The sequence below is a fragment of the Amphiprion ocellaris genome, chromosome 18 (genome assembly GCF_022539595.1).
Source record: "Amphiprion ocellaris isolate individual 3 ecotype Okinawa chromosome 18, ASM2253959v1, whole genome shotgun sequence".
NCBI classification, from domain to species: domain Eukaryota; kingdom Metazoa; phylum Chordata; class Actinopteri; family Pomacentridae; genus Amphiprion; species Amphiprion ocellaris.
In genome coordinates this window covers 21,951,491-21,971,448 of record NC_072783.1, presented here as the reverse complement: position 1 = coordinate 21,971,448, position 19,958 = coordinate 21,951,491, and the positions used below count along the sequence as shown (strand labels likewise).

Genomic DNA, 19,958 nt, shown 5'->3' with positions numbered 1-19,958 from the left:
TTCCCAGCAGAACATTGCATTGTACCAAGATGATCAAAGTTATTTACTTTCCCTGTCAGTGGTTTTGTTGTTGTGGCTGATTGGTCTACAGAAATGATGAAATCATTGATGTGTACACTGTGTCCTTAGTCATGTTGGCCATGAGGCTAATGAACACTCAGTACATTACATACTGTCTTTTCTCAGACCAAAAAAGGTGTGGAAGCTTCAATCCATTGCCACATGCAAACAAACAGGATTTAAGCTTCAGATGCGTTAATAGACAATTTTGGTACTTTGAGTCAGAGCCAGCCAGACTAGCTGTTTATACTAGCTAAGCCATCCAGCTGCTGGCCACAACTACAGACACCCTGCCAGAAAGCAACACACATTTTCTTTGTTCGGTAAAAATGGTTGTGTCACTTAGGGCCCTTCACTCTAAAGCCCTTTGCTGTCCTTCCGCACAAAGTATATCAGAACAAGTTTAATTCAGCAAGTGAGCTGTTGATGGGCTGCTGCATCACTGTCACCCAAACAAAGACAGTGACTTTGATTGCATACCACGCTGCTGTGTGTACAGCTTGGGCAATTAAAATCATAATGGCAGATTTTAGACACACAACTAATGAGCTCAACTCCTCTGAGTGGAAATGCCATTAGAAGTCCTAATGGGGCTCATTCTCTGAGTAACAAAACAAATCCTCAGCTGTTAGATATGAGCTGCGCTGTTTCCCTGGCTAGAGATCAACACACAATCGTTTTTTGATTAATACTGTTTGTTTACATGAAGATACAAAGAAGTTTCTCCCCCTACTGCGCTACAAAGCCTGATACAATGTGATATATAATTGAATGCTGGCTGTGAAAAGAAGTGTTGGTGCCGTGTCGATCTTGGAATGATGAATTGTGAAGAGAGGAGGGAAGTGGATTAAAGTACTTTTTCACCTCTGTCCTCTTTACACTCACAACAGCTTCACCGAGGCTCAACGTCTACTGTACATTTTCATTACGCTATATCTAAATGTGCCTCCTGAGAAATATTATGACAGTTTAGTTGCCACGTCGTTGAAAAATTCTCCCCTCTTCCACTCCTCCCTGAAGCTCTTCCTCCTCCCTTGCCCCCTCAGCCATCCTCCACGGGGATGGGGATCATTGGAGGGGGAAGATTTCATCATCTGGTCCTGCCAGGATCTATTTCTGCTTTGGTGTGTCCTCTGAGATCTCTGCTCTTTGCCAGCGCTGATGATGATCCAGGCTCTACACCTCCACTCCCACAGGAGCACATCAATCACCTCCACTCCTCTCACACTCCCGGCGCAGGGAGGGAAGTGTTGAGATGGAAGGGGGGGTGGTGGTGAAGACTTCGCCTCCACTCATATGAGGCAGCGGAAAAAAGGGAAATAAAGGCAGAGACGGAGGTGTGGTAGCTGCAACCGTAACCTCTCGCCCTTGTGATGTCTGTCTGCAGTCACAGGTTGCCAAGAGTAGACCCCAGAAGGCAGGTTGTGACACATCTGTGGAAGATGACACGTGTGGGTGGGTGTTTGTGCTCTGCTGTTGTGGATTTCATATTTCACCTAATCTCCTCCAAATCGGAACAGACACCTGAGGCGTGAAATAGATGCCTGTCCCAACAGAAGGCACCCAGAACTTCAAACGCCATTGTTCAGTAGGACTCCGAACAAAACAGACTGAATCTGAGTCTGTCTCTGCTCCGTTCACCGAGAAACTAAATCTCCCCATCGAGTTAGGACCCGACACTTGAGGAGGATATTTTTTTCTTTCTGGAGAGGCATCGGTTTAAAATCATGGAGTCAGTTTTATGACTGTGACACAAGCTGGTCGCTAAAATGTTGTGCACCTTCCAAATGTTGAAATTCATTAGAAACTAGACAGCCAGGTTTTATTCATACAAAACCTCTTCACATCTTACACCCACCTATCCTATCATATTTTTAGAGTATTTCAAGGTATTAGTAGGTCAGATGTTGGAGGTAACCCTTCTTGTGAGTTCAGGATCTACCATGGGGTCTCTTAGCAGTTGGGTGAACCCAGGACACCTCCAAAAGATGGTCCAAGAGGCCTTCCTAATCAGATAACTGAACTACCTCAGTTGGCTCCTTTCAAATCCCTTGTAGATTTGCCACCTTAACATAGTGGAGGGGGTTGCGTGTCCCTGTGGGAGCCATGTTTCATGGGCAATAATCCCTGGTAGTACAAATTGCTCCTATGGGAAGGGCCAGACAAAGAGCAATTTACAGACTCGGATGATTCGGCCAAAAGGAGCTGCAGCACATCACCTGGAAAAGGAAAAGCCAGGGCCCTTGGGAGGGGAACTAGGTGGTGAGCGTCTGGCGGCCGAGCCTCGACCCATGGGGTTTGGCCTGGTCCAGCCCTAGAATACAGCACAGAGTCACCCAGTGAGCACCCCATCCACAAAGACAGACGTTGGAGTATTTGGCAGCAGAGTAACACTTAGGTGTATTGACCACGAGCATGACAAACTTTATATTGAACTTGAATTTTAGGTTGAACTTGTTGAACTTTGGGCGAAACTGAAACACCTCATGTAGTGATGTAAAATTTTCAAAAATCTGTCGTCCCCAGAGGATAAATCATGTGTTCTTTGATAACCGTAGGTCTTTTCCTCTATTTCCACCTACAAGGAGGTTGTCACATATCCAGCGAACCAGTTAGAGTAGCGCAACATTTCATACAGACTTTTGTGGTTCCTGATCAGAATGTTAGCATTGGTATAGTGAGCACGGCATTATTTAATCCAAAGATTATGATCAGCCACACAGAACTTCTAAAATGAATGTAGATTTTTCAAAATAATTGCTCTATATTGTATAATCAAACACTTATGTGATTTAAATCCCCTTTGTGAAGCATTTTTGAGTATCAAAGTAATGTAGCAGTCATTGTATACTTTTCTAAATGGTTAAAACCCTCTGCCTAATATTGTGTAGCTTCACCTGATGCCACCAAATTAGCTTTGAACCATTGGAGCATGGATCATGCCATTGGCAGCAGGTTCTTTAGGTCTAGGATTCGTAGTGTGGGGCCTCTCTGGATTTGGCTTGTTCTGGCACATCCTGTAGATGCTCAATTGGATTGGGATCTGGGGAGTTTGGAAGCTGGGTCAGTGCCTTGAGCTCTTGGTCATGGCGTGGTGAGGTTCTTTGTCCTGCTACGAGAGAGGCTACTGCCATTAAGGGATCTGCTTGGTCTGCATTGGGATGGGTAGTAAATGTCAAAGTGACATCCACATGAATGCAGAACCCAATGTTTCCCTGTTGAATATGAGATAATCAATGTTATTCACCGGCAAGTGCTTTTAATTTTGTGGCTGACTAGTGTTTTGCAACAGGACAAAATCATTCCTGTGCATCTATATACACATAGTTCTTTGTCATGTTGTCCATTAACCTGATGAACACTTAATTAATACGGTCTTTGTTTGGGAGCTTTATTCCATGGGGGCATGTTCCACATCTTTCTTTTGAGTCATGAGTCTTAGAACGCAGATTTACAAACATGAGAAACAGTCACAGATGTTGTAAATGACATGACTCACTTCATCTGGAGACCAAACAACATGAAATGAGCCTTTTTTGCAAACAAATCCACAAGCATTTTGGTATTCAGAGCAAAGCCAAATGAAAAAAAAAATCTGTCAAGCATTTGTACAAACTATCACAGGTACTCTGTGTGTACACAGGTAAGCGCTTCACAAAAACACTGCAGCATCTTGGAAACACAAGCAAAGATGCTTACCGAAATGGTAAATAGAAGGGAGGAAATTCATGACGAACGTTGGAAAGTACCAGCTGTTGAGACTCACAACCTAAACAGTGTTTCCTTTCTTGTGTGGATCAGAGAGGAAGAGAAATGTTGGAAGCAGTGTGTAAACATGTTGAGAAGCAGACACTGTGTGTGGATTGTACGGAGGCAAACAGAGATATAACCTTTGTTTATGAGTGCAGGCGGGCTGGTTGACAGTGTGTATAAGTCAAGCGAGGCCAGCCCACTCGGAGATCTACCGGCACGCATTAATCAAGCACCGGGGGCTTCAACACCCCTCTACAGGGCTTTCTAAGCAGAGGGAGGGGATGACCACAAGGTTATTGTACCTCCACGAGACAGAGGCGCACTTTGCTTCAGCACTGCTGCGCCGAAATGCCTCTCCATAAACGTCTACTAACTGTGAACCACAAGGATGACGGCAATAGACTTTTTAACGGCAGAGAATGGTTCGTCTGGAGTCATTTCACAGCGTGAGTTATTACCGCAATAATATCCAAGAGTGCGTCCTTCAGGGTGATTATGGCTGTGACAGTGATGCAGTAGATGTGAGTCGCAGATGGGGATTACTGGCTATTACTGCTGTTTAACAACTGCTAAAAAAAAAACACAATGCAGGAAGAAAACTAATTATGAGTTTTGCTTTATGGTAATTGTGAACACAGTTGAATCTCATTTTTGAGATTCACTGATTTCTTTACAGTGTAAAGAAAGACCACAGGAGATTACAAGAAATGCTGCAAACGCAGCTTTGGCATTTAAAAAAAGGAGCATTTTATTACAACAAAATGCTTATTTACAAGGCAAGAGGCAATACTTCTGTTGGAAAAGATGCAATACCTTTACAAAAAGGGGAGGAATATGCAGCCAGCTTAGGAATGACATGTGCATTGCAGCTGTCGTAGCTTATTACAGCGTGAGTTTGACAAGTTTGATAGAAAGACCAAACAAATGCAAAGCAAAATGGCTTTTTGAATAGGAATACTCAGATATCTTAACACAGTTCAAGCAGAAGATAAAACAAAAAGCAAATATTATCTGTTATTCACAGGACAACAACATTCTTCATTGGGCTCTGATAGCCAAGAAGCTACAGATTTTTCTGTTGAAGTAAAAATACAAATTTGAAAAGACACATTCGGAGGGAAAAAAGTGAAAAAATTGTAAGCTCCTGATGCACATGAAAGACGACAGACACAGCTAAAGCAACCAACAGAGGAATTTCCCATTTCTTAAATGGAAAAACTCCCAAAAGCTTGAATGATTGGCTCATTGTGATACCTACACAAATTATTTTATATTAAAGACAGGGCGACTGGCATCACACACATGGTCCCTGTCATTCTGTTATAAAAATAAATAGAAGTTGAAGGAGAAATTGAGTTTTCATAAAAAAAAGAATCTGTCCAGATGTGAATATTAAGTATACTGGCAAGCTCTGTTCAGACTAACAGTGTGACAATCAGAGCCTTTGTTTAGTCAAACGTGTCCATCAGGCTTCAGTTACAGTGAAGAGCGACATACATGTAACAACCCTTGTCTGTGTTTGTCAGATGAAAGTTAAAAAAACAACAACACATATTTGCTCTGGATCTCATGACCTCCACTGTGTCGTCTCTCTGTCCTCTGGTGTCTTAGAGCCAGGGGTGCCAGGCAGGGTCCATGCGACACAGATTGTCCAGGCTGTTTGCTGCAGCCACCAGGGTGTTCACCTTACTCTCCCCTCCCTCGAACTGAGCCAGGTTGTGGAGTCGAGTCATGATGGCAGTGACGGCCTTCTGGACCAGAGAGACCAGCTGCTGGGAGTCCATGTTCTCTGGCTGGCCGGCTGGGGACAGAGGAATGGACGTGTCCTCCTGGGTCTTCTTGTGCCATGCAATAATCTCATCGCGAAGGACTGCTTTCAAGATGCCATCCACCTATCAGAAAACAGGACATGCTGATGCACATATAAGGACTGAATGGTGTAAAAACGTACAATAAAATGTTGGAGGAAACCCCTCTTGCGTAAAATGACATTTTTTCAGTTGTGGGATTAAACATGACATTTCTCAGACAAACATGTGGTCAGTTTTTAGTGAGCAAATGCCCGTATTTACCAGTGTAGCTCAGTGAGCATGAAATAAACTTTCTGTCTTTGTTTTGACTCCGGGCAAAAGGTCAAAATCAAAATAAACATTATTTCTCATCACAAAAAAATTGGATTTTTTGTCTCATACATCAACATCCTAATGTCAAATATTTCCCTGACTTAATTTAACTTTAATTTGTTTAATTAATTTAGTATTTTCACAATATTTTCCATTTTGAGTGCATAAAGCCATACTTGAGCCTGGAAATTCAATGTCCATTTACTGGCTTTTTTCAGAGCTTTCAACCACATCTTGTGATGCTCTTTGATCCATCAGTGAGATGGATCTTCCTCCATCCACCGGTGGATCAAAGAGCATCTTTGAACACAGACTTGGATTCAGATCACTGGGCGGCCGAGGCTCAGGTGATAAAGCAGGTTGTAACTAATCGAATGGTGGGCGGTTCGATCGCAAACCACTCCAAGTTCCCTTGGGTGAGACATTGAACCCTAAGTTGCTCACGATGGCAGCTAAGCACTATAACAAACATGTAAAGTGCTTTTAAAATCCTAGTTAAAGGTTAAAAGGTGTTATGCAAGTGCAGGTCCATTTCTACTTGCATGGTAAATTCCATTTAGTCAGGAATGATACAAAATGTATGTAAAATCCCCAGAAAAAACTATGTTAGTAGGCTTTGAGTTTTCTAATTCAGCGTTCATACTGTTGAAAAAGACTTCCCTGACCTCTTTCTCTTTCTTGCATCACAACAAATTATGCGAAACTCAGGTAGTGTATAAACATTTTCTTCTTTACTGTGGTATAACTATGACTATAAAGTCTACCATAAGTTCCTAATTATGTGTCAAACTTGCTGTAAATATATATTGAATAGGATGGTCTCCTGAGAGCGCTTTCTTAATCCATGTGTTCATTTGTCCGTCATGGGAATGAAACGTGATAAAACCTCAGTTTATATAAAGTCTTTGCCTGTCTCAAACACACACATAAAACAAAGCTGTTAACTCCAATTTAGGGCGCGTCAATCATCCTCAGGGAAATCTCTCCGTGTTGTTAGCAGCTCATTATGGTGACACAGAACTGAAATACATAACCATCTAAACCAAGACGGGGCCGCAACTCTGGCAATTGTCACCTAAGTAGGCACACGCTGTTCTTTAGCCTTACCTAACGTGTTTATATGGTTTCAGGCAGCACCAGATTGTTTATATGGTTTAAGGCTTCACTATATTTGAGTGGATGACTGTTATGTGATTCTTGTGTTTTCAAGTTACGTCCTTTTTCTTTAACCTCAAGAGGCCCTGGACTCTGGCATTTGGCATAACTAGTTCACGTCGTTGAGTGTTGTGTTTATCTGCATCTTAAGCACTGCTGCGTCCTCCACATCACTCACATTCTAAGTATGAGCCAGACCTATACATAGACGCCAGAGGCCTATCATTACTGTCCCGCTGTGCATATATTATGCAACTCTCTGAGTGCTCCTTTTATCATTGCATTGTTTTTAGTTGGGCCTCAGTGACCTTCCTCTGGGTTCAAGTTTAGGTGCAAAACACTATCCGGGGAACTCAACAGCAGCTTAAATTTGCTGGCAAGCCACTGCGCCCTTGTGACTGACGGAGTGAAGTGTATCCTCGGTGACGCTGCCAGCTGACTGAACCTCCTATCTTACGTGGCCCACTCCTAAAATTCTACACTCATGTCAAGGAGTCATTTGGGTCGAGTTGAGCAAGAACACTTGACATTTAAATGTAAAATTCAACATTTTAAGACATTTTACTGAATGTTTTAACAACTTTAGAGACTGTAACACGAACACAATGAGTTGCTGTTGGGTGATATTCTCTTGTGGAGTGTGATCTATTGTGGTCTTTTTACAGATATTTGCATATACTGCGTGTACATGCCTAATAAAGTTAAAAACAACCCTGTACTAGGCATCAAAAGTGAAATATTTTAACAGCTAAGCATATGACCACATATTCAAACCCTTTATTCACTCAATTTTTAAATTCTATTCTGATTCTGAGTGGTAGTTAATTTGAAAACACTGGATAATCAGAGCAACTTTAAATAGCAGACATCCTCTTTACCTTAAAGTTTGGCTGTGCGAAGCATCGTGCCACGGCGATCATGGAGGCAGTGAGCGGCCCGGAGACGCCGATGGTGGTCAGGAACTCGGAGATGTTCGGAGTAAGGCGGAACGGAACGGGACGATTAGCATCCAGATCACCGGTGGCATCGTTGATGTCAAAGCGGAAGTAAGACACGTTCAGCTTTCCAGTGTCCTAAAAACACAAGAGCGTGAAATTTAAGGCAAATGTGAGGTGTGTCTTTACATGCAAAAAATGAGAATATTTAAACAAAGCATTGTTTAGAAGTACTGTTGATAAAAAAGAAAAATGATCTATAAATAGCCAATTTCTACAGTTTTCTCCACAGTCCTTTGACCGCATAATCAGTACCAGAAAACAGCTCTACTTCAGTGAGGCTAGGGGAGTTACAAAACAAGCTCACACCAGCAAAATGGCTGCCATTATTGATCTTAGTCTCCCAGACACAATAACATGTCAAACTATCTGCAGCACAGCATCTATAATCCTCAATTCACTCCCACTACCTTCTCCCCTCTCCTCTGTTGCTCCCTGCTGACTTAAATATATACAGCCAAGTTTTCATCTTTTAAGCCTGCATTTATGTGCGAGAGGGCCGCAACACGAGCAGCCATTCCAGGGAAGATAAGCTCCCTTATAGGAAAAAGTGAGTGGCACTGACAGCTTTATAGTGGAGCATCTCATTCCAGCTCGTGCCTGCTCTCCTCCCCTGTCTCGCCTCTTCCCTCCCTCTTCTCCTAAACTCCCCCCTCTCTCTCACCTACCGTCATTTGCTCCTCCAGGCCCCAGCAGAGAGCCTAAAGGCAGTGGGCTGAGACACCAGCAACCCCCAGGAGGCTCAGATAAGCTTGCAGACAGTTAGCTGTGGAGGCAGCACTCAGAATGCTAAATCACCAGACTAGTGGCCAGCGACGGCTTCATCTGGAGGCTGGTGTGAATGGGATGACGCCAACATTAGTGTGTCACACCGAGCGACTCGGGGCTGTGAACTTGACTGCGAGAACTGACAGTGGGTAATTTTCACACAAATGTCAAAGATATAAGTGACTGAGAGATACAAGGAAATTAAACGGGGAATGAAGAGATGATGTGATGCCTTATGAAGACAGGTGCTGAAAGAATTAATTCTATGTGTCCTGTTTTCTTGGCGGTGAGACGATAAGCGCAAGCATCGCTTTGAATGTTTGGCAATTTCCTGACTTTGAAGTTTGCTTTAGAGATGTGTGGTATTTGGGTGCTGCCTGCACAGTACAGGGGAGAAGATGCACAAACAGGTAGGTAATAATTTAGTAGTATTTTAAATGATGCAAATTGTTGGGAATTTGGTGGAAAACATTTATTGTGCACGAAGCAGAAGCAGCTGGTAAAGAATTGATCAATAAATTTACTTAAATGTTTGACAACTGAGGCTAGTTACTTTATACCGGTTGAAAAGCTTGTCCTCCTTTCCATCTGTGGGATGCAGCACACAAAAAATTGCAGCCTCTGATTTGAGAAGTGCGGTGCCAGAGCACAGCGTCATTACACAGTACCATCCACTACATTTACCTTTATTAACCCTCTGGACCTCTAGCGGGTTCTGCTTGTATTTGCTCATCTCCAATTTTGACCTACTACGGGTTCACTTTTCACTGCAATATAAAGTCCTGAACCTTTACAGAAACAGCACAACCATGACTAGAAGCAGAGAGAACTCAAAACTGTGGTACTTCCTAAATGAATGGTTCAAGGATCAATAGAAAGTTCAAAATCTGATCATCCTTGTTGTTTTTGCAATTTCTGGCTCTGACAAATGGTGCAATTTCTCCAATTTTGTAAAGACAACATGCCATTCCAATCTGTCAGCCGGTTGGGGCTTCAGAGGGTTAAATCACATGTAAATGACACTAGGCTGATAAAAAATTACTCCATTCATTGCTACGCACACAAGACTGGTGTGATACAGTTCAGTATTCTGCTGTGTAGGTGGGAGATGTTGGATAAAAACAAGTTCATCAACATTTATTTCTATCATCGCTGTACACGTTCAAAAAAACCCCACTGGCTGCAGATTTGTAGCTCTTTGTTCACGTTGTGCCTCTCTGCACCATCCAGACAATAATATAATTTACTCGAGAAACTTCTTCGCATTCATTGAGCTGCTGACGTCACGTGTCGTTGTGACTGGCAGCACTGTTTCAAAGCAATGAAGCACGTGATGAGACTGACCAAAAGTCAATCTACTTAACACCAGTACCTCCAGTTTGTATGGACCAGCAGTGGAGACGCCCCACAGTCTGTGTTCCCTAGAACTAATGCTTTGCACTTGTCGTTGTGCAGTTAAAACTACAAATGAATTAAAGCCTCCTGAACACCACAAAGCAGTGCCTTCTCTAGTGATGTCTCACAGCATCACTGAGCTCTATAAGGGCCAAGTTAAAGGAACATAAGGTCTGTATTTAGGCAGGGTGAGGCACAATGTTGTGGCTGTGATGTCCTGTCCTTGCACTCTCTCTGTTTGTGTGTGTGTTTGTATGTGCGTACACTCTCCGCACCGTAATCCTCCTGTGTCTAATGGGATCTGTGGAGTGGAACAGGCAGAGAGGGGGCTTAATACCAGCGCTTAGCTGCCCGGAGGAACGCCTGTCAGCAAAGGCCGATTAGGATCAGAGGGGAGGGGTGGCCAACTGACACAGTCATCTTTAATAATGACTTTGAGAAAGCTGTCTGTGTGTGAACTGAGAGGCAGACACACGTACACACAAACACGGCCTCTTCAAATTGAAACGTCTTTGATAGCTGAGCAGAGGGACTGAATATAACGCTCTGTCAAAACACCCTTTGCATTGACAGCGGCTGGCTGACTGATAGAACTAGCGTGAATGTCAAGGGGGAGAATGGTAATTCATAGAGGCTGATATGGAGAGGTACTAGTGATCTCATAATGCATCTATGAGTGTGTATATCAGTTGAATTAGCCCCCGTCAAATGGATCCCACTTGCCCTTAACAGGAAGTCCAACATTTATCTGTGTGTGTGTGTGTTACCTGTGCTATCTGCAGCATCTCAGGGTTGAGCCTGTTGAGATGGAGCATGAACTCAGCCAGACCAATGAGGGCCAGCTGAATGGTGAACATCTTCCTGAAGGTCCAGTAGTCCGTTGCGTTGGGGAACGTATGGAGAGCCCACTCCTTTAGCATGCTGCGAGGAACCATGTTGCCCTGCACTTCTTTCAGGATGTCCCTCAGGACCTGGTAGCAAAGGACGAGGGAACAGAGGTTAGGTGGTGGTCCTCATTCAGGTCGTACTTGAGTCAACACATTAGCCTTCCTGTTTTAACCCTCTGACTGGTAACACATGCAGGCGATCATGTTATTCATTTTTTGTAAAATTAATCATCTGTATTCTTATAACATTTTTTTTCGACACAAAAGATATTTTTGAGTTCTCTCTCCTTCTAGCCATTGTTGTGCTGTTTCCACGGGGGTGCAGGACATTATATTGTGGATAAAACTGAGCTAAATTCAAGGCTCCAGTGTTTCAGAATCACAGTGCAAAGGCTCTCTATTAGTCTTAAACTGTTGTGTATCTAACATTCTTAAACAGGGAAATCCATCACAGATGAGGCATAGTCTTCATAGAAAGAAATGCAAGGCGAGTACAAAAACATGAAAATCAAGCAACTGGACTGGCTGACCTATTTCTTCTTTGTGATTTCAGTTTAAGTGCTAATCAGTTTCTAGAAGCAGCCACCATAACTATGCAGTGTACGACCTTGGAGCAAACCAAGAGACAACACTGTTAGCAGTGTATTCAGCCAATAACGTGCAGGAGGGATTCATGCTGATGTTTTTACTGAACATCTATTCTTTTGGAAATTAGCTGATGTAATAGCTTGCAAAATCAGTTTTCACTTTTCACTTCACTTCTGAGAGCAATTCATCCCTCTTGAGTGAAAACAGCATTTGTAAATTTGGCAGTTTGGAATTTTCCAAATTAAGGCTTGAAGGTTTCTTTATGGATTGAGAAATACTCCTTTGTCTTACACTAAATGGATCATTTCAAATTAATTGGACTGTCGAAAAAGACAAAGTTCCAAACAAACCTGTATTTTTAAGCTACTACAGATTTCAGTATTGTACAAGTCTAATGCTATATTACAAATCAGTCACTTTGGACACATATTATTGCAGAAGAGTTGCACCAGGGTGCACATTTATACTATATGCCATCTACTTAAGATATATGCAGAATGCAGATGTGTTTTATGACAGTCTCCATACCTGGTGACTGGCCTGTGTGCCTCTAGCCTGCACTGTGGCCAGACGATCGTAATATCTGGAGATAGGGTTGTCATGCTCGATGCCCTTCTTGGCACAGCGCTGTTTATAGATTTCCACCAGTGACAGAGACGAAGGGTTGTCCTCTACTAGTCGCATCTGAGGCGACACTGCCACCACTCGGGGCACTGGAGAGATGGAGCGAGGAGGGAGAGAGAGGAAGAAGACGGGAAAGAGAAAAGGGAAGGAAATAAAATAGAAAGAAGCCCAAGAGAGAAAAGAAGAGGAGAGAGTGGTGACTAAACAACCACATCAGTGATACAGAAACTGTAAACACTTGGCAGCCCTTGCTAGCAAACAAACTCTGTTTTACCGCAGCGTAAACCACAGATATAAACGTACAACGAAAATATTCCAGTGCTGGAAAAGGGCTGCGGTGAAGGCGTGCCATTGATCAACACCAAGCAGGGTCAACAAGGGTAAATTGCTCTGCATCGGTTGCACAGTGAAAACATTCTAAACATTTACATACACTGGCACCCCAAATCAAATCAATACCAGCCATTTTATCTTTAAATATACCATAAAGTCTATAAGTAAGAAAACATCTGGCTGGAGACTAACCAGAAGGGGATGAAAAGAGAGGAAATGGTGCTTGAAAGCAAAAGGAAACAGTTTCAGTGTTATCACAGTTTGGGTCAAGTCAGATTTGTCATGGACAGACTTGTGTGAAAAAGGGGGGTTTATGCTATTTTTGTCTTTTCTTTCTCCGAACACAAATCTGGTAATATTTCATCCCAGTTGCCGATCTATTTTTGAAAGTCATACACACAGGCCCCCAACATGTTCGTACCAGTGAAGAAAAGGTGCCTCTTGGTGGTCTCCTTCCTCTTCTCCAGGCAGGGGTTGAGGAGACGGAGGAGCTGCAGGACTCTCTCCTCTCGACGCGACTCAGTCAAGCAGGCATCGTTCATCACCAGGTAGGGGTAGATCTTACCGTTGTGGCCACGTATGTAGAGACGACGCGCCGCTGTATTGTGTTTCTGAACAATTTCCACTCTGGGCATAAACCTGGGAAGCAGGGCAGAGAAACATAAGCAACAAACAATTTGTGAGGAGTGAGCATGATTCCATGCTATTATACAAGAAAGACATTTAATTGAAAACTAAAGTCATCAATTATGTTTTAGGGTTGGGGTAAAATCCGTGGGGGGGGGGGCAGTCTTATATAGGCAGGAAAACATAAATATTTAAATTATATGTGATATATGCAGGAAACTCTCTTACATTCTTTAGCCCTTTAAAATTATTTCTACCATGGCTAGCTTAAATATCACGCTGTGCAAACTAACCCAGCAGTCCTTATTTAGAGCAGGCCTTTACCTTGCAATCTTGATGTAATAGTGCGTAGGTTTGGGCATTAGGAATTCGCCGGGGATCTCCACTTCAGCTGTTTGTGCAGAGAAGTTGCTGAGGAAGCGACACTTCTCCTCAATGAGGAAGAACTTGGGCAGCTGTTTGGTCTTGGCCTCTAGGATCTTGATCCACTTCTTCAGCTTGGAGATCAGATTGTGAAGCTTCATGGAGCCTGGTACACTGAAGTCAAAGTCTGTTGTGGAAAAGAGAAGACATTGTTGCAGCAAGAATCTCATACCACTGAACTTTTCATTTGCTTATTTCTCCAACTCTGTAGAGTGTCTGCCATCCTCTCTGTTTTTAAAAACAACAAGGATCTTGTGGATTTATTGACTTGGTGTCAAAGCCTGAGATCTGTGTGACAAAACAACAGAACAAAACAAGATGCAGGCTTTATATGCGATCAGATAAAATGTTCAGACTGGCAGAGAAAGTCTGAATGGGGGAGTCAGTGTGTTACACATTTGTTCCTTCCTCCCTAATCAACTATCCTCAAAATGTCCTTCAGTAGGAGACTAATCCTCCAGCTGTTCCAGTGGACCTGCTCTCAGCCATCAACAGAACAAAACTGAAAGACTGAAGTGGGCAGTTCCCAGATGTGTTTGTGTGTGACCTTTAACCTTACTAATACATGTACAAATTCCTCTCTAGGAAACTTTGCTACCTAAAAAATTTGTAAGGGGATAAAACAAATGTGAGCAGCATCCACATCCAAAGCACAGTCAAATATAACTAAGCAAATCAAATAGTCAATGAAAATAAAATTAGAAAGTTTATTTGTCAAATGATATTTCAGTGTGAGTATAGCAAAGCCTGAAACTATGTACTGTTATAGAGAGATCTGAGTATTTACTGTTATTCATCTAATTACGTAAACTAAAAACACCTAGTTTTTCTCAGTTATGGCCTACGGGATGGCAGTGGTTATACAAATTTACATCTGGGAAATGTCCATTATAAATATTGTGCAGCACTGCTGGCCACTCCGCTCCAGCAGTGCGGTGTAGTGCCTTGCTTAAGGGAACTTCACGGGTAAGTTATTCACGGCAGGCTGGCAACACAAGGAGAAGTGTTTGCTCTATCGACTTAAAACTCCCTAGCGGAGGCTGGGAGCTGATTAAATTAGAGCTATAAAAATGAGAGTCTTAAAGTATTAAATTCCTGTTTCAAGTCACAACTCATATTGCACATAACATATTGTGATGAGCTGCAGCAATAACAACGGAAGGAGGGGAAGTGAGCCAAGCAGGTTTTCCATTTTAGAGTAAAGCCCCCAGGACATTTCTGTAACATGAATGCACACATACACACACCTACCTCTCCTATTTCAGTACACCCTGTTGTGCCGCCTGTTATAATGAATCCACGAAACTGCAAGGCCTTGCCATTTCAAAACTGTTCAATCTCTCCCAGAGTGAGACCTCCTAATACTTTAAATAAGCCCTTTAAAACAGCCAATGTTCTTTTCGGAGTGGCCCTATTTCGCTATCCGTCCGCCTGCAATTCACCTGCCTCGATAGCAGAGGTAAAATTGAAACAGTCCTGAGAAATTGCAGCCTGACAACAATTCAGCACTATAAAAGTGTATAATGCTTACAAATAGAAAAAGCGAAACATGCTCCACTCTTCCATGAAGCAAAACCGTAATATCATTCTATCTTTATCAGATATAAACATTTTACCTGTTTAAATTTGCAAACAGCTGCACATGTGACTCCGGGATTTTGTTACCGCACCTCATAAAAATCCCTAAGCATTGAAAATAGTTGTCAAACATAGGCAACAAAGACCTCACAGAGAAAAAAATCAGCAACCAATATTTCATCTTGTTTTGAGGTTTAATTATAGTGAAATTTAAGTGCTTCGGTGTAGAAGGAAGCAACAATACTTTTAGAACTTTTTGTTTTTCTAATTCAGAGAAAGAACACACAACACACTTAATGCGTAAACAAATGATGTAGCACCTATCAAACCTTTGGGCTAATGAGTGTAACTTAAAATTTAGACTGTACTTCAAATTCAGTGTTTTAACATTCATTTTTTGTTGCTTTGTACCTTGATCCTCAAATATGTGCCAACACTGAACCTGCAGATTGTTGCTGAGAAAAACTGCTGGGGTGTTTTGTAATTAGTGCAATACAGCCAGCGAGACCAAAAGAGAATTATTTTCAGTTCCCCTGAACTTATGTTTGACCCTTGCTTGGGAGGAAAAGGATGCTGAGAGAAAGAGTGCAGTGTGGAAAGTAGCCAGGTTGCTCTCTGACCTGTGTGTAGAAACCAGGGCATTGTGCCCTACCTGGCAGACCACAGCAGAGGATCTGCACTGCTGCACCAAATTACAGATCCAGACTCAGGAGGTGGGCCACCTCTGTATATAGAACTATAGTTTCCATGTGCACTGCCCTGGTCCCGTCTCAGTGTGGGATTCTATGTTTGTGTGTGGTGTGGTGGAGTCTATTCAACTTTATTATGTCTGAGTGGTGAGCTGAAGTTGTGTTTCAGAGGTCACTATAATGGAGGCAGTGGGGCTTCTGGCAATAAAAGTTCACATTTAAAGCTTCTGACTAAAGGCTAATCTGAAGGTACATAGATGCTAAGCCAAATTGTTGTACAGAATTATACAGTTACATTTCACTATGTTACATGTAATTTTAGCATGACAAATGACTATTCAATAGGCACAAAATTAAAAAGCCAGGAAACGTGTCCATTTTTTCATGAAAAGCTCTTCTGACAAAAGTGTGTGGAACAGATCCACTGCTAAAACAGTAACTCATGCAAATAGCATTCTCCGTAATTGGATTTGAATGCCTCCCTGCTGCCAAATGTTATATGTGCACACATAAACCCGTATTTTCCGGCCCACAAACCCTGTGAAAGCGAGTGAGCCACTAACGTGGTGCGGGGAATGGGAGCTTGGCTGCTCTGCAGCTCTGTAAACCCTGTTTGTTCCGCTCTGGAAGGCTTGTGTGGTTTCGGTCTCTGTCGACCCTGCTCCTGCGTCGCCGTGGGGACAGCTGTGTAGCGATGGTCGGCAGGCACCCTGCGAGGCAGAAGCCCTGGTGACGCCTGGCTGCGTGAGCACAGCTGGCACTGCAACATCTGGTAAGATTCATCAGCAAAGCGCTCACTTCGAGTCTCGCTCGCTCTTGTTTGTGTTGTTCATTCACTCAGTCTATGTGCAGTTCCCAAGTTTTTTCACCACTAATGCCATCACACCTGTCTTCTTGTTTCCTCTCAGGCTTTCGTTCTTATTGCTTTTCCATTTGCTCATTTCTTCCCTTCCATCTCATCTGCTCCTCTGTAATTTTTTATGCTAATCATTTCTGTCTTACAGTTATTACCAATTCTTTCTCTTTGAGTAAGATGACAGTTTTTCCAAAACTTTTTATTCGCTTGCTCTCCTTATCCTCCTCTACCTCATTGCCAAATACATTAGCCCTACTGGCCACTCTCAGGGCTAGTAAAAGGGGAATAGCACATGAGAGACTAAAGAGCAGAGAGGTGAGGACACAAATAAGAGGAGTTGAAAATGTAGAGAAAAAAAAAGCAGAAAGACAAGACCATTTACTGTGAATATAATTCAACTAACATGTAGTCTGTCTGCAGAAGTGAAAGGGAGTCAGCAAAAAGGTTTATTTGAACACTGAAGGCTGGAGGGAGCTGCAGACGCTCCTTGTTGAAACCGGGTCCAGTGAACTGTGGTTCAACTCCCTTATGTAATGTAGGAAAACAGACACGTGGCTTCCAAAAAACAGGAGAATGATTGTTTTGAGAAAAAAATGTCTCAGAGGGGCCTTGGCTAAACTAAAACTGCATCTGTCCTGTTGGATTCCACAGCTTGCACATGAATCTGAACATGCAGGCCAAAATGACTGGAGGCTTCATCACTGCTTTACAAGCAGACACATGAATATCACAGAATTTTTGCTTTGAAGTGTGTTAATCCAAAACTGGGGACAGATCACAGGACTGCCTCTCATTGCAGTGTCTTTCTACTACTGATCTTCGATGTCACAACAACATATGACACTACAGAGGATAGATTAGGGATGTTGAAATATGTTGAAAATGAGGTAGAAAGAATTTTCGGAGAAAGGTATGCAATTTGAAGGTGTGAGTCACATACATTCAGAAGTCACGCTGTCAATGGGTGTTCTCACTTAAGGCTTGATACCTGACTTTAGTGTGCAATTTCTAGTATGGCATTAGAGGCTCATCCTCAACTAAAGCATAATGCAGTGGTTGTTTACATATAACAGACCTAATAATGAATAAAATCTTTTGTACAAATTCAACAGATTTTGTTTTTGGTGCTCTTATATCATTCTACCTTCATGACGTTAGTCAACAAACACAGGCAAGGGTCGCTTATGTTGGTAATTCATTGCCAACTATTTACTCCAACAAATAACTTCTCTGTAATGAGAACAAAATAGCTACCCCATTGTTGTTGTAGACTAATGTGTAGCAGGAGAAGCAAATTAAGTGTTTTATCTCCATGCCACAGTAGCTGAAGTGAAGGTAAACTACGGAATTCAGCTACCTGTTCCAATATTTTACAAGCTATATTTAATTTTTGTACAGTAAACACTGCTTGTTTTCCTGACATAGAGGCTTACAGTAGATACGAGCTACTAAAACACAGCCCTGACTGGGTGGCTGGTGGTACTTTGTCTAACTGGGGTTACAATACATTTATATTTCAGTAAAATGACCCAGTTACCCAGTGCCATTCGAGTGAAAATTGTTTTACTCAGCTTCTGCTTGACTTTAAGTCTATAAAACTTCGATTGAGAATCCATTTCACTCTGATTCAAAACCTGCCAAGAAACAAAGTAATTTCATTACAGTGACTTTCAGCAGGGGAATGTAGTGTGTTACAGACTTTTGAAAACTCTACTAAGACTAAAAACTGAACTTGTAAACTAGATATGACAGCTTTATAGATCCACAGGGGCAGGGGCAAAATAAGACAGTTTCTGCTTTACTACATCAAACTTGGACAGATTGTTGAGATCATCACTGCAGTACTGCACCATCATAGTTTGATCACAGAATTGCTGTTGACTTGTGTGTAATCTAAACCAGTGTGGGCGTGTGCACACAGTGTAAAGACACACAGATACACAAACACCTATTTCTAACCAGTCACCAGTCCCAGTCCCTCCTTAAAATCCAATAATCTTGTCGGAAACCTTAATTACATTGTAGAACACCGGTGTTCCAGCTGCTCCAAGCGACAGTGCAGCTTGCTGCTACTGATATGAGTAGTGTCTGTGCAGATATTACATATCCAGTTCAATATATTGCTACAAAGGCCAGCCGGGCACATGGCTCATCATTTAAACTAGTATAGACATACAGTAACACAAATGCTTCTTTTGTTTTGTTGAAAGGTGGCTGATATCTGGCGAGGGGCTTTAGGGAGAAACACTCGGAGGTGTTGATGCTTTTGCGACCTCACCTATTGTCACACCTTGCTGCATACTCTGAAAACTGTTTTTTTTGGTTGCTTGAACACATATGCTTCTCACCTTATGTCTCTTCAAATTCCCAAGTGCTACAATGAACTTGAGAGGTAACAACAAAGTTTATAAAATGCAACTAAGGTCATTAAAATCCTAAGAGAATCCTTCAGTAAGAGACAACTGGACATTTAATCTCTCATGCAAGAGGCTTCTTCAGATCTTACTGACTGATGGTAAGTCCCAGGTATATATTATATACAGCCTTATATCGCATGGCTAATGGCCCATTAATGACCCAAGATGCACATTTTAAAAAAGCACTTAAAACCTGTCGCTATCCCAACTGGGCCTTCATTAAACCAGCAATAGGATCCAGAGAAAAGTGCACTACATCAAACAGGGAAGAAAAAAAACTGGTGAAACAACACTGTCATCATTCCTGTAGCTGGTATATCTGAGAACTTTAAAAGGACTTTCTCCAAACCACATCCCAGTGCTCCCAGACTCAACAATACTGAGACAAAAACTGCTTCACTCTAAACACTAAAAACACAAACACAATCTGAGTAAGAAGTGGGAACACAGAAGAGCCAGAACCTCAGGACAAGACTCAGCAGTGTGAACCTGCATCTATAAGATGAAGGACACTCCTTTGTAACAATGTTCACCTTGTGGACAGAGAGGACAGATGATCTAAGAGACGAGTGAAGGAAGACACGTTTCTTCAAATGGAAAAGCCAATTCTTAACAGGCAAGGCGGTCTACAATATAATTTATCAGGTACTTAAAATGCAGTCTTGAAATCTTTCCTCAGACAGTTTC

The 19,958-nt window shown here is 42.3% G+C and overlaps 1 protein-coding gene across 2 annotated transcripts in view; it reads right to left on the bottom strand.

Moving 5' to 3' along the window:
- Positions 1-4,416: 4,416 nt before the first annotated feature.
- The window catches only part of trrap (transformation/transcription domain-associated protein), an 87,347-nt gene continuing 71,805 nt past the window's right edge, over positions 4,417-19,958 (bottom strand). For both annotated transcript variants that reach the window (XM_055004647.1, XM_055004648.1), the window contains 6 exons: positions 13,633-13,858; positions 13,103-13,320; positions 12,253-12,437; positions 11,017-11,220; positions 7,970-8,164; positions 4,417-5,705 (listed from right to left, as the gene is read on the bottom strand). In XM_055004647.1, the coding sequence (XP_054860622.1) occupies positions 5,421-5,705; positions 7,970-8,164; positions 11,017-11,220; positions 12,253-12,437; positions 13,103-13,320; positions 13,633-13,858 (1,313 nt within the window). In that variant the 3' untranslated portion in view covers positions 4,417-5,420. The remainder of the gene's footprint in view (positions 5,706-7,969; positions 8,165-11,016; positions 11,221-12,252; positions 12,438-13,102; positions 13,321-13,632; positions 13,859-19,958) is intronic.